Source organism: Sphaerodactylus townsendi, linkage group LG03, assembly GCF_021028975.2.
Source record: "Sphaerodactylus townsendi isolate TG3544 linkage group LG03, MPM_Stown_v2.3, whole genome shotgun sequence".
NCBI lineage: Eukaryota > Metazoa > Chordata > Lepidosauria > Squamata > Sphaerodactylidae > Sphaerodactylus > Sphaerodactylus townsendi.
Window position 1 is genome coordinate 107,789,306 of NC_059427.1, and position 13,900 is coordinate 107,803,205.

Sequence of the window (13,900 nt, forward strand, 5' to 3'; positions counted from 1 at the left end):
GGGAAAGCAGTTGCAGTACATACATCCTGAATGTTCATGGATATTCATGGAAACAGGGCCTAAGCATTGGGACAAATGGGCAGTTTCATCAGGGCCTGGGATCAAGATAGGGTTGCCAACCTCTACATGGGGGCTGGAGATCTCCAGGTGACAGAGATCAATTTTCCTGGACAAAATGGCTGCTTTGGAGAATGAACTCTAGACCACTATAACTCATTAAAGTCCCTCCCCTTCCCAACCCCCCCCCCCTAAATATCCCAACTCAGTCATCAACCCTAGGTCAATGAAACCCCAGCCGAAGGCTCCTTCCACACAGCGCCGGGAGAGTGGGTTGCAGGCGGGATAAATTAGCCTACTCTCCTGCTGTCTTGTTCGCATGCCTCCATGCAGGCAGCAGAGGTCATAGAAGCAATGTGGGCTGCCGTTGTGCCTTTGCACAAAGGTGTGTCTTTAAAAAAAACTCACCTCCCATGTTGTGTAGCTGCGCAGGGAGGGCCTTCAAAAACTGGGAAGCAAGCAAGCATTGAAACAAGAGAATCGCTGACAGTATGATTCTTGAAAATCCCATTTCAGGGGGAGGGGAAACACGGGGCAGCCTCGGTTTAGGGGCGGGAGCCGTGTGAAGTTCTCCCCTGAAACAGTTTTTTTCCCCATCCCCAGCCCAAATATATTGTTGGCCTGTGCAGAAGGGGCCTAAGCTGCAAGCCTACTGACTAACATATTCTACTTATGTAATTTTAGAAATAAAATAGACATTTTTTTTTCATGATGCATGAGATAGGAATCTTTGGGTGGGATTGTGTAAATGGTGGCGGGGAGCTTACATATTGATATTGGGCCCAAGAAACAACTTGTTCCAGCACAACATATTTAAATGTAAACTTCAAAATTATATCAACCCTGAGATAACCGTTCTTGTAAATTCATTGTACCCACAAGTATTGTGTTGCAAATACAGAGCATTACCAATTATGCTCTCAAGTTTTACCATTCTTATTAATAGCTTATTTTTGTTTGTTGTTTTCCAATGGTCAAGAGTTCATTTCCTTTTTTTCTTCATGCTAAATTGAAGATGCTGAAGATACTACTGGATGGTGAACCAACTTAACCCTTCAAATCGGAAGCGTAGCTGGGCAGGAGTGCGCCTGTGGTGCACTCTGTGTTTTCTCCCCACCCCCCGCAGCCCCTCTCCCTGCAGCCCCACCCACTTACCTTTTCCAGTCGGCAGAAAACACCTTTCTGCTGGCTGAAAACAGGCCAGGCTGGTGGGCAGAACCAAGCCTGGCAAGGCGGGGCGACAGGGAAAGTGGGGGCGTGGGTGACTAGCCGTGCGCCTGGTGCAACATGCACCCTCCTTCCCCTTGTAGCTCCACCACTACTTCAAATTACCTCCTTTTTACTAGTTGTCTTGGCATGACACTGTTAATCTCTCAAGGAAGATTTGCAAGGATTTACCTCTACTAGTTTGTTCCCAATGATCTCTGCAGTATGATGATAGTTGGGGAAGGTTGCAACCATTTTCCCACCTTCCATTTTAACTGTTGCCTGTAACAGATAGACATGCATTAGTTTTCATATTGGCAGTTGAAAATAAAGGTTAACAACTAGACAAAACTGTGTGATTGTGCTTCAGCAACCTTGCATGGGTGAACATCTATTTCACTTACAACTGAAAAAGTCAGAAAACATGGAAAAGTTACATTATGCCCACTTGTGCTCCATATTGGATACTGTTCGAATACCAGACATTGCCTTGGAACCTATATGTTGTTTTTGGATGAATTTCAGGTGTTATAGCACAGCAGATAATTGAGAGAGATAAACCACCCTTGTCTTCCCTGACTTCATTACCCAAATGGTGAGTGGCTAACTGACAATGCCCAGGAGATTTTTAATAATTAATAGAAGGGTTGATCTTGGCCTCTAGTCACTTCACGGCCTATGGGTGTTGCAAGTTTCATCCCCTCTTCCAGGCATTTAACATCCATATGAAATCACTTGGAGAGTAATTCAGAGACTGAAGAAACATGCTATCACTAAGCTGCGAACACCACTTCTACTAGAATACAATAGTTATCACAGACAAAATTACTCTAGAAGTAAAATTTGATACAGCTAATTTGAAGACACATGTGGCAGAGGTATGCACAAGCAAAAACCAAGAGTAAGATCCAAAGAAGTATTCCACTAGGTCCACATTCCCAAGCAGTCATGTTATTTCTTGACCGGAAACTTCTCTCCCACTACCACACAGCAAGGTGCTCTGTGAACCAGGAGAGGGGCAGGGAAATGTCAACTTCATGATACAGCAAGGGGGTTATTGGGCAAAGAAAAAAGCATTTAAAGTTCTACTGGATATACCTCTCCCCCAGCCTAAATAAAACCAATAGCTATGTTCACTTACCTTGAATTTTTTGCCTCCCATTGTCTCCATTTCTGATTCCTTGCCAATAACAAAGCAATTAGACATACTCTTTCCTCCTGGATAAATTTGGGACCAGGTGAATTCATCTCCATTTTGTATCACTTCTGTAACAATCTTGTAATTCCTTCCTTTTTCAATTACATCAGCAGGAAGACCTAATACAAAGGAAATACAAATCAATTTTTCATCAATGTTCTGCCTGTTACCGATTCTCAGATGTCAGAAAAGTGTTTGTGCTGGATGGTATTATTTCCTTTGTAGAAAATTATGAATGGAAACAGAACTTCAGGGAGGTGGCAGGACTAACCTTGGTTTCAAGTTCAAAATAAGAGCTAGATGCAAATATGAATGAAGAAGACACTTTTCAAATGTAGGACAAAGTTTATGGGAAAAAATAACAGGGGTGAGGGCAAGTTTGATATTATTATTGATAGTTATTTATCTTTATAATTTGGGGGTTGTTAATTATAGTCATTGATATATAGAGTCATGTATCAGAGGAAGGCTCTTTGCAGCAGGTCTTCATCCCTGCTTGCAGACTGGATTTACAGGATCCATTCCAGTCTCATATATCTGAAGTTGGAAGCTTTCTCCTTACTGCATCTTGAGAAATTATCAGAGATGGAAGAAAAAGAGATTGAATAAGAATGAAAGTGTTTGAGTAAAAAAAAGTATCAGGCAGCATTCTATTTTATTGAATTCTGAATATGAGAGTTAGTTTTTATACCCTGCTTTCTCCACCATAAGGAATCTTAAGGCGACTTACAATCACTCACCTTCCCTTCCCCTCCTCACAACAGACACCTTGTGAGGTTGGTGAGGATGAGAGAGTTCTGATAAAACTGTGACTACCCAAGGTCATCCAGGAGCTTCATGAGGAAAAGTGGGGAATTAAACCTGGTTCTCCACTTAGAGTCCACTGCTTCTCGCCGCTCATGTGGAGGGGTGGGAAGTCAAACCCACTTCTCCAGATGAGAGTCTGCTGCTCTTAACCCCTCCACCCTGCTGGCTCTCAATAGATTCCTTTATGCCAGGTATACAAATACTGAGAAAGTTTTCAAACTCTTTTGCCAGAGTGTAAATTTCAATTAAAAGTACCCCTTTCCCATTTTCAGGATTTTTTTTTTCTGGAAATGAACAACAAAAACTTCTTACATCCAAAATATTATTCTCCAACCAAGCAATGTTATCTAAGCAATGAAACAGAAAAAGTATTATGTACACATACCAATGCGCTTCATAAAATCATCATAGTTTTCCTCACTTTCCACTTCATATTTGCCAGAAAAGGCCATGCTAACTGATAGCAAGAGACAACCTGCACAAGAGAGCAGCTGTGCTTGTGAACAAGTTGGGCTGGGCTCAGGACCTATATAAACTTTTTTTTGCTCAGGTCATCCACCCAAAACACATTGTACTTCATCATGCCTTCTAATGAAGGTTTATTTTTTTACAACATGAGTACAGTTTTCCTTGGATCATTGACACTGATGTTATTGACCCTTGCAAAGAGACTTCTACCATTCTGGCATATCTTCATTTTTAGGAAACACCTGGGATTTTTCCCATAAAGATATTTTGAAGGGTTTTTTTCCAACTAAATTGTATTATTTATTTAGGTATAAAAATGAGTAGAACAAACCACTTCAGCTGGGAAAAAATTGTGTTGTCTTATGATCTCAACATTTATGGAACCGGCTTCACATTAATCTGCAGTCCCCAACCAGTGAAATAAAAAAGGACATTAAATATTACTTTATTGTTGTTCCCAAATAGCACTCATCCCATGATGCTGCATTGTCAGTGATTTTTAAACACAGTGTCCCACTTTCAGTAGTTTGCCAAGGCCAAAGGAGAAGGTTCACCTGAAAGAGACAAATGTTTCACTGACAGCCTTAGTGGAGAAGTGTGTTAAAAATGAAATAAAGAAGAAGAGTTTGGATTCATACCCCCCTTTCTCTCCTGTAAGGAGACTCAAAGAGGTTCAAAGAGACTCAAATCTCCTTTCCCTTCCCCCCCCCCCCAACAAACACCCTGTGAGGTGGGTGGGTCTGAGAGAGCTCTGAAGAGGTGTGACTTGCTTGCCCAAGGTCACCCAGCTGCAGAAGTGGGATCCCACCAGTTCTCACCACTTCTCTAGAAGTGGTTACTAATTTTTTCTGCGTGCCGAGAAGGAGTTACTAAAGCAACCTCCCTGCCCAATAGGGACTGGAATGCATGTGTGCGGCGGCGCCACTGTTTGAATCCCACCACCATCGGAACCTGTTATTAAAATTTTTGGATTCCACCACTGCCCAGTTGGCATGTGTTGGAGTGACCTCATAGTTCACACACAAACCAATAAGCTTCTATCAAGGCTTCTCTGATCTGGCTTTTAAAGACTAGGTGTGAGGACTGCAAACATGAGCAGAACCTGACCTACTACTAGTCAGTGGCGTATTAACCTAAGAACAAGGGGCACCCCTTGTCCCTAGGTGCCACTCTTCTGGTCATGTGGGGGGGGCGCAAGATCGGCCCACCACATGACCAGAAAGATGGTAGCAAGGGGGGAGGAGCTGGGTGCCTTTGACCCTGCCCATGTCGATGACAACATGGGTGGGGTCGAGGGTACTCAAAGACGACAAGGCAGCAGGACTTCCTGCTGCCTCATCATCTTCAAGCGCTCAGCTCCACTCCCTCCCCGCTGGGCAGGCTCCCAGTCAGCAGCCGGCAATCCTTCTGCCTTCCCCTCTAGGGAGGCCAGAAGAGACTGCCATCCCCGGCCTCAGAGAGCTGCTTTTATAAGCACTGAGGCTGGGGGTGGGACTTGGGGAGGCATGGCCACACTCCCAGGGGTGGAGCATGGCCCCACCCCTGAGTTCCCCACATCAGTGCTTATAAAAGCAGCTCTCTGAGGCCGGGGATGGCAGTCAGCTGCAGGGGGGGTGGCGGAGACCCACCCCATCCCCAGGTGCTGAGGGGGGTGCCATTTACCCTGGTACACCTCTGCTACCAGTTCCCTCTAAAGCAGTAGGGTGAACAAAGGAGGATTCAAGGTCTAAGGCATAGCCACATCCTAACTCACTTAGCTTTAGAATGTGTGGAGACAATTCACTTCTAGCTAATCGCCACATGTTACAGAAAAGAAGCAGGGCCCCACAAGTCAGTGGTGGCAAGCTGCCCTCCCACCTGACCCGGTACCAGCTCACCAAGTTCCCCAACAAAGAAGCAGGGGCCAGTGGGGTAGCAGCGGCAAGCTGCCCTCCTGCCCAGCCCTGCACCTATGGCACTAGAACCCCCACATAGCATTCTACTACAAACAAAGTCCACAAAATGGCAGATTAATATGCAAACTTACTATAATCTTACTGTGGAAACGCAGATAGCTAATCTGGATCATCCACCAACGACACTGTTCCATCAGCATGTTTAACATGTGACTGGGGAAAGGAGATAATGACTAATAAACATACTTAGCCTCAAACCTTAAAACTTAGATGTGTTTCCAGACAGATCATATGTTCACATTTGTTAACATAATATTCTTGGGAAAAACAGATGTATGTTTAGCCTACTATCTTGCCACCAGAAATCCAAAGCAGATCGAAATCCCATCTCCAGGAATTAACAAAGGAGGTGAATGAACTTGAGCCCTGATCTTGTCTAATTTGTGCTAAACTTGCAGTGTTCTTTTAGTAATAATGCAAACAACCTTGAAAGTCACTGCTGCACCTGGCAGGGGATAAAAGTTCCTACAAGCCTACTGAGAACCAGATGATGCATTTAGCGCCTCGTTTCATGCGTGTCTCACTCCGCAGCAGTCAAATTACATTGTTCATTTGCTCGAACCATCAGCATATTAATATATACAATAGAGTTCTTGGATTTGAATCTTATGTTCAAGATGCATTCTACTTAATTTACTGGGCAATGGAGCATGCCAAACTTTGTGCTCATAATGGTTTAGAAAATGTTGATGTTTTTTAAGGAACCATGGGGACCTGGGAAATCTCTTCCTCAGCCAACAGAATTGGGTAAGAATTTGGGTTCCAGCTCAAATGAGACAATTTCTCTCTTACTCGGTCCTGAACTGCAGCAATCTAGTTCTATAGTGCAATAGAGGTTGATAGCACTGACTACTTGGGGCTACGTGAGCAAGAAGCTGCTTATCTAGCCTCAAAGTAGAGTGGGACAGTGTGAGAATGGGACATTTTAACCCTCTTTTGATCATATACGGAAGACTTTGCAGAAATAATTAGGGTCAGGGGATGCAGGCCAGGAGATGCATACACTGAGACCTATTTCCCCCTCCCCCCATCAACTATTGAAGATGTTTTCAGCTATTGGGGCCTTGAACACACCTGATCCTTCTTCTGGTTGCTTCCCCCTCACTTTAATTGATACTTAATTGTGCTCTGTGTTCCCTGGCTTCTTGAGGGTAATTTGTACTTGTCTGCTGCTGGCAGTTGCGCAGTGTCAAGGGGGCTGGGGACTGGGGGGGGATGACGCTCCAGGCGGGTGCCGGTGCAGAGGCATGGCAGGGGTGCAGGGCACATGCATGCCCCAGACACAGTTCCCCCTCACTACAGCTCTGGCTGTTGGTCCCATTCTGCTACCATGCTGTATAAAGAACCTAATAGAACCAAACTACATGTTATGTTTCTTTAAAGATCTGGATTATTGGCCTATGGCAGCAGCAGGGAGCAGCTTTTGAAAGGCACTCAGGGGCCCAATTTATTTCTGGACCATGACATGAGGGAGAAGAGCTTCTAACCTCTCTCCTGTGGCATTTCCCCAAGCTAAAACAGTCTGGATAAAGAAATATTTGCCTCATTTTGGAGCTGTAGGGTTAGCATTCTGAACCAAAACTGGCTCATTAAAATATTTTTGTAGCTTGACTCTCAGTGGTCGATTCTGTACAGCAAATGAATAACAGGTTGCAGTCATTATAAAGGACCCCTTATTCCTTTTTCACATTCACATGCGTGCCGTGCAGGCAGAGATTGGAGCCCATGCAAACAATCCAGGTTGTTTTTGCGAAGTCACAGAGATGCTTCTCTCTTTTTTTAATTTCTTGCAACACATGTGTAGCTGCAAAGGCATACAGAAATGAACCCCTGCAGCCATGGCGTTTGTCCCACAATACGATTGGCTGCACCTGCATAGCTGCACATGGGCAACCTGCAAAATAAAAGAAAAAGGGGCCTCTCTGCAACAGCAAGGCAATGGCAGGCAGATTCTTCCTGACAGTGAATGGTATGGTGGAAGGGAAAGAAATAAAATACCTCCTGTCTGTTTGCGCAGGAGCCGCTCCAACCTGTGATTTTGCAAGAGGGTCACTGGTTTAACGATTTTGAAAATCTTGGGTTGAAGGAAATAAAACAGGGCAGACTCATTTTGGGAACCGAAGTCCGCCCCGCCCCCTCCCGCCCAAGGTTTGTATTGCATCCTACATCCATTATATTTGCTCTGTGCGGAATCCACCAGTGTATGATGAAACAGACTATAGCAGTGATTTTCAATCTTTCTAGCTTCAGGAAACATTTGCGGCATATTGTTAAGAAATTCATAACCTTGAATATTTCACAGATGGAAACAGAGACATATGTGCATCATCCCAATCTCATTTGAAGGATTATTGCCAAAGGGCAATGGCCTGCACTTTACCTATGGCTGTCTTCTATATGCGATGTTTATATAACGGCTTATCCTGCACTGTCTTATGAGCCAAGGTGTCATAAATTAAAGGTATGCTATAAAATATAATTATCCTACAACTTGTTATCAAGAGGTTAAAAATTAGCCTCACCTGCATGTGAAATGCATCTTAACGTTCATGTCTATGAACAGACATGTATTGGAGCATTGGAGACAATGATGCATCCATCCCTAGTACCCACTCAAATAATTCATTTCTAGAGACCCTAGGGAGAGAGTTAACTAATTATTGGCACCCAGAGCAGCTTTTGTGTGTGTGTGTGTGTGTGTGTGTGTGTGTGTGTGTGTGTGTGTGAGAGAGAGAGAGAGAGAGAGAGAGAGAGAGACTCATCCGGGGGCTTGATTGGGATGGGACCATCTGGCATGAAGAGATGTGGGTTAAGTACAGTATCTATATTTCTCATACATACACAGATTCCTCTGACCTGAAAATGCTCCAGTCAACTGCTGTTTGCCCCCTGTGAGCAGCACAGTGGCCCCACAAGGCCCTTGCAGCAGTGGAGTTGTACACTGGCCCTGCTGGAAGTAAACATGGATGAGCCAGAAGTATTGTAGGAAGGACTGAATCTCTAAAGGAAAAGGCAAAAATGGAGTGCAGCCAAGGGGAAACTTGTCAGACATCTAAGGGGGCCAAGGATCCCAGTCTGAGGCCCCTATCACAACTGGGTTGACACCCCACAAAGAAAACTCACATGGATATCCAGTTTACATCTGTTTTTACCACAGGGTAAACAATAGCTCTCTGAACCATTTCAGTTTGACAAAGCATCTTGTTCCCAGTCAAAAACAGGCTTGAAACATCTGGCAAGTGATTTTTTTAAAAAAACACTGGCAACTCCTGACACAATTGATTGGACCCTCACACAAATGTTTTTAATGAGGCATTCTCAAAAGGCAAAAATTAGGGACAAAATAAGGAGTATGACTGATGAGGGAGAGGGACAAGAAAATAGGAGCTGTCCCTGATCAATAGGGACAGTTGTACAGGATTTGAGGACAGCATTTGAGGCTGCACATTTAGTTCATGCAGGACATTAGCCAACCGGCCAGACCTCATCATTACTCAGTATGAACTTAGAGTATACCTTAGTAGAAGTCAGCAACCAGTTTTCTGCTATGGTGACACTGCAGAGGAAGAGAGCTAGTGTGGGGCAAGCAGTCTTTCAGGGAAGTTTGTCTTCTATTTACAGGAACCCAAGAGGTCTCCAGAGTGTGGTTTGTAAACTACTGCCAAATAATTTGCCTATTTCTAAATAAATCAAGATATGGGAAAGCTTGTATTGCTGTTGAATTAAAATACCCAACAGGAGTCTGTAAGCAAAAGGACTTTTAAAAAACAATCTACATCAAAGGCAGGTAAATTTCTTAGAATGGTTAATAAAACCATCCTTGACTAGAATCAGAATCCTTCATGGGTGTTAAAAATTAACCTTAGTTAATTGGCTATGGTTCTTTACAAGAAAGGACTGTAAATTCTCCTCCTGCCATAAATAAGAAATGATAGCCATCTTTTCCACTTTTTATTATCGTGTTGATTACTTTATGACCTGGTCATCTTGTTGCTATTTTATTTTCCCATGCATTTGAATAGAAGTTTAATCTCCATAAACATTTTAAATATATTCAGCTATTTTTAAGATAAAGCTTTGGGATTCTTGGGGAGTTTTTGCTAGTTTATGCCAAACTGGAGTTCATCTTTGCTTATTTCCAGGACAGGGCTACAGCTTCTTACACAGTGCAGTTTGTAAACTACTGCCAGATGGAGTGGGGCAACCTAACGGGAAACCCAATGCAGAGGGTAAACATTTCTAAAGCTACATTGATAAAATAATTGTGAGATATTCCATTCTACATCTGCAGTATAATGGGGTGGTAGACATCTGAGGCAGTAGAAGGGCCTGAACCACTTACTATGGAGGCGATGGAAGGAGATCACAATGCTCCTCCCCATATATGAACAAATCCCTGCAAATTAAAGTAGCAGATGAGGATAATGGACGCTATCCTAGACTTTGGGATACTGTGCCAATTTCTCTCTTACAGGGTGTTATTGTTGATCTGGAACTTTGAAAAATGTAATCTCTCGCCCACAATCTGAAACACCTCTGCATATTGCCATCTCATTACTACCTCATTCTGTTGTGTGATTAGAGCAGGCCTAATTCATTTGTTTTCCACTTCCATGGTTACGTAACTAAGCCTCTTTTCTGTGATTTTCTACTCTGAGAAAATAAAGTTGCTCGTTTATTCTCTGTGGTTCCAGAGAATTGATTAAATATGCAAAACCCTGTTGCTCTTAGAAAAAAACCCCACATGTATATATATACATGATATTGGGCTACAATTAAGCTGATTTCACTGTGGTGGCTCCCACACAGGGATGGGATTTTGTTCTTTCCTCTTTGCTGGTGCAGCTACAGATAAAGCATAGCAGCAATAGGGTCTCTACAGGGCAGGTTTCTCCATAGTTTCCCTACTGCACTCCCCCAGAAGTGGCAGCCTCTCCTCTCAGGGGCCACAAGGGATTCAGCCATTTAAAAAGAAAATCAGCACAATGTTATTATTAGATCACAATACCATTGTAGCTATTATTAGATCACAATACCATTGTAGCTACTGATATATCAGGCTCTCTGAATTATCAGCTTTCATTTTTTAAAAAGTCTCTAGCCCTATAGATATGTTTTTTTTTCTTATATCTCTGGAAAGGAAAGGGTGAAGACTTTTTTTTTAATGACAATTCAGAGAAGGTGCCACAACTATTGTTACAACAGTTTATCAAGATAACAATATTCTTGGCTGCACTTTGATGCCTGAAATTTGACCATGTATTGTCCTATGTGCCCTGACCTGTATAGCCCAGGTTAGCCTGATCTTGTCATATCTCAGAAACTAATCATGGTTGATCCTGGCAAGTATTTGAGTGGGAGACCTCCAAGGAATACCAGGGCCATGATGTGGAGGCACCCAATGGCAACTCTGAATGTATCTTGCCTTAAAAACCCTGCCAGGGGTTGCCGTGTCATATGTGACTTGACAGCAAAAAAAATGTCCTGTGCAGTCCTGTTTCTTTGTCCTGTATCACACAGAGTTCCAGGATCTTTGCCTGTCTGGCATTATTCATGAGAAACTACTTCAAACTACAGGAATCACCTGTAAACAAGGTCTGCCATTCAAGGCCTGTGAGAATGAAACTTTATTTTCCAAATTGGGTGCTCACCTTTAACACTGGAGGGCTTTTAGCTGGGAGCAGTAGTTTTAGCTGGGAACAGTAGTTTTTGCTCCAGCAGAGAAACATGGATACTCCTGGGAAATTCTCCTTATAAAGGATGAATTGTAAGCAATTAGTTTTTGTGTAGAATTATGAGTTAATGAGACGTGTATATGAGACAGGGAGATTTATAAGCAAGACAGACAGGATAAAGTTGTAAGAGAAATGGATTTGGGGTTTGTGTCTGAAGTGCAGTAATATCAGTCCTGAAGTTCGCCTTCCCTTCTATAGCATGATATTTAAGGGCTGAGGGAGCAGTACAGATCTCTCTCAGTTGTCCTATAATGAAAGGTAAGGTGTTTTGTGAATGATCAGTTCAGGATAAGGTAGCTAATTTTGAATGTATCATTGGATCTGACTGGATGAGACACTGTTGTAATTTACTGGACTGAATCACCCTACCAGCTCAGCACAGGGTTAGCTGACCAGGGCAAAGGGGACTCTGTTGGGATAACACTCCATGCAACTGACTTCCTAGCTGATAACGAGTGACACTATGCAGAAGTCATCAGGGCTTATTGTTCAGGATGGCATCACCATACATGTCAAGATTCTGGTTCAGAATCTTCTACGCATGAAATTGATCTCCCAAAATGTTCCTCAATTATCTGGATAAACAGCAGAATACTAGCTTGATTTTGCCCACTGGCTGCAGCTTTCCAGATGCCTCATTATCACAGACCTTGGTCACTTACCAAATTGTTTCCATTTTCTTCTTCCTAGCAAGGGTTGTTGGTTGAGTGGGCACTTCGTATTTTATGTATTCATTTATAACCCGCTTTTTCCCCCAACAGAAACCCAAAGTGGCTTACTAGTTTTTCCTTTTCTCCATTTTATCTCTTGAGGTTTATCTGGTGCTATCAACTTCCAGTTTGGATTTTAACCAATTTATGGCAAAGGTTTTGTAACAAGCCTTAGGAAAAAAATGCCCTTCAGAAAAAGAAAAACCGAACAGTACTTTGTTCCTGGATTTTCTTTCTTTCTTTCATTTCCCCCTTGCTTCCTTTCATAGCATTGATACTATCAAACTTGTGGCCAACAGTGGGTGTTTCCCAGGAGAAGTGTTAGAAATGTTCAACTTGTTTGCGGCAGAAAGTCTGAGGACAGCAGTGTGGATTTGCTCCATATTCTCCCTCCACCCCTACCCTCATAAAGAATTCCATCTGTCCCTTCCAGAATGTATTAACTCAGCAAGACAGATAGTCCCTGAGCAACTGGTAAAAGACATCTTAAAAAAACAATTGTTCATGGGGTTTTTTAATCTCAGAATAGCAAAGGGTACAAGAATTAAAATATTTCCACAATGCATTCAATAAGTGGCACCTTTCCAATGAGGCATAGATGCATCACAGGGGTTTAATGACAGTTAGAGAAAGAAATACCAGTAGTTACAAGGCTTAAAACCTGCTACAGTACAAAGCTCCTACACAACCTATTCCATCATAGACCATGCTTAATAAGAGCAGTACCAACCTGTGCCATCCTGTGAGTAATCAACAGACACAAGAAACCATCTCATAAGTGCTGACTCACAGACGTGTGCTGTTCTGGGTACTTTAATTTCTCTAGAAACAGTACTATGGCCTTTATAATGCTTCACAGCATTTCATCTCTCAGTATCACACAGAAACTGTGGTTTTCAACAAGCATACAATGAATGAAAATAATTTTTTCCCAACTCTTTCTTGCATCAAGAAAGGACAATTGGCATTAGATAGAGCAGTGGTTCTCAACCTTCCTAATGCCGAAACCCTTTAATACAGTTCCTCATGTTGTGGTGACCCCCCAACCCTAACATTTATCCATTTTACAGATGGAGAACACTGATGCAGAGAGTTTTAGGCGACCCCTGTGAAAGGGTCATTCGACCCCCAAAGGGGTCACGACCCACAGGTTGAGAACCACTGAGATAGAGAGTGATGCCTTGCAATTGGTAGCTGTTCGGGAGTCTCTCATTATGTTGACATGAGCCTCTTTTGCTCCCCTGTAGTTTGGATTGCTGTTTCCTACCCTCTCTTCTGGATAATCCACTACCCTCACTCCCCACAGTTCACTTGAGGGGGGCAATGATGGCAGATAGCTGTTTACTTGAAGCTAACTAGTCTTCAGCTGTCCTGAAAAGCAAGGCTAAAAAGAGTATTGCATCAAAATAACAGCTATGCCCAACGCAGAACAAAGCTGCTCACAAATCTAAAGATTATGTGCCAGGTGGTAAAACACTTGAGTGAATTGTTACTCATCAGCAAGTAAACACACATTTTGCTAGACACATTTCTCATTTTCTGCCAATAATACAACAAAGCCTCCTTCTGTGTACATGTGGATGTTAAAAATGTATGTACAAATATTACAGAGATGCATGCATGTTGTTGAATCCCCATGCTGTGAAGTCAGTTAATGTTATTTTGTCTATGTTATTAAATATTAAGGATATAGATCTCTTGCTTGTCCAGTGGGACATCCTGACTCAATATAAATAGGCATTAGCATTGACGAATGGTATTAGG

General features: G+C 42.8%; 1 protein-coding gene across 2 annotated transcripts in view; it reads right to left on the reverse strand.

Moving 5' to 3' along the window:
* Window positions 1-13,900, reverse strand: part of FABP6 (fatty acid binding protein 6) — a 32,548-nt gene that overhangs the window by 1,396 nt on the left and 17,252 nt on the right. Inside the window, exons 1-3 of one of the 2 annotated variants that reach the window (XM_048488460.1) lie at window positions 3,654-3,720; window positions 2,405-2,580; window positions 1,456-1,545 (exon numbers count right to left, since the gene is read on the reverse strand). In XM_048488460.1, coding sequence (XP_048344417.1) covers window positions 1,456-1,545; window positions 2,405-2,580; window positions 3,654-3,720 — 333 coding nt within the window. Of the gene's footprint in view, window positions 1-1,455; window positions 1,546-2,404; window positions 2,581-3,653; window positions 3,721-13,900 lie in introns of those variants that run through there. The other variant, XM_048488459.1, reaches the window with a different exon arrangement.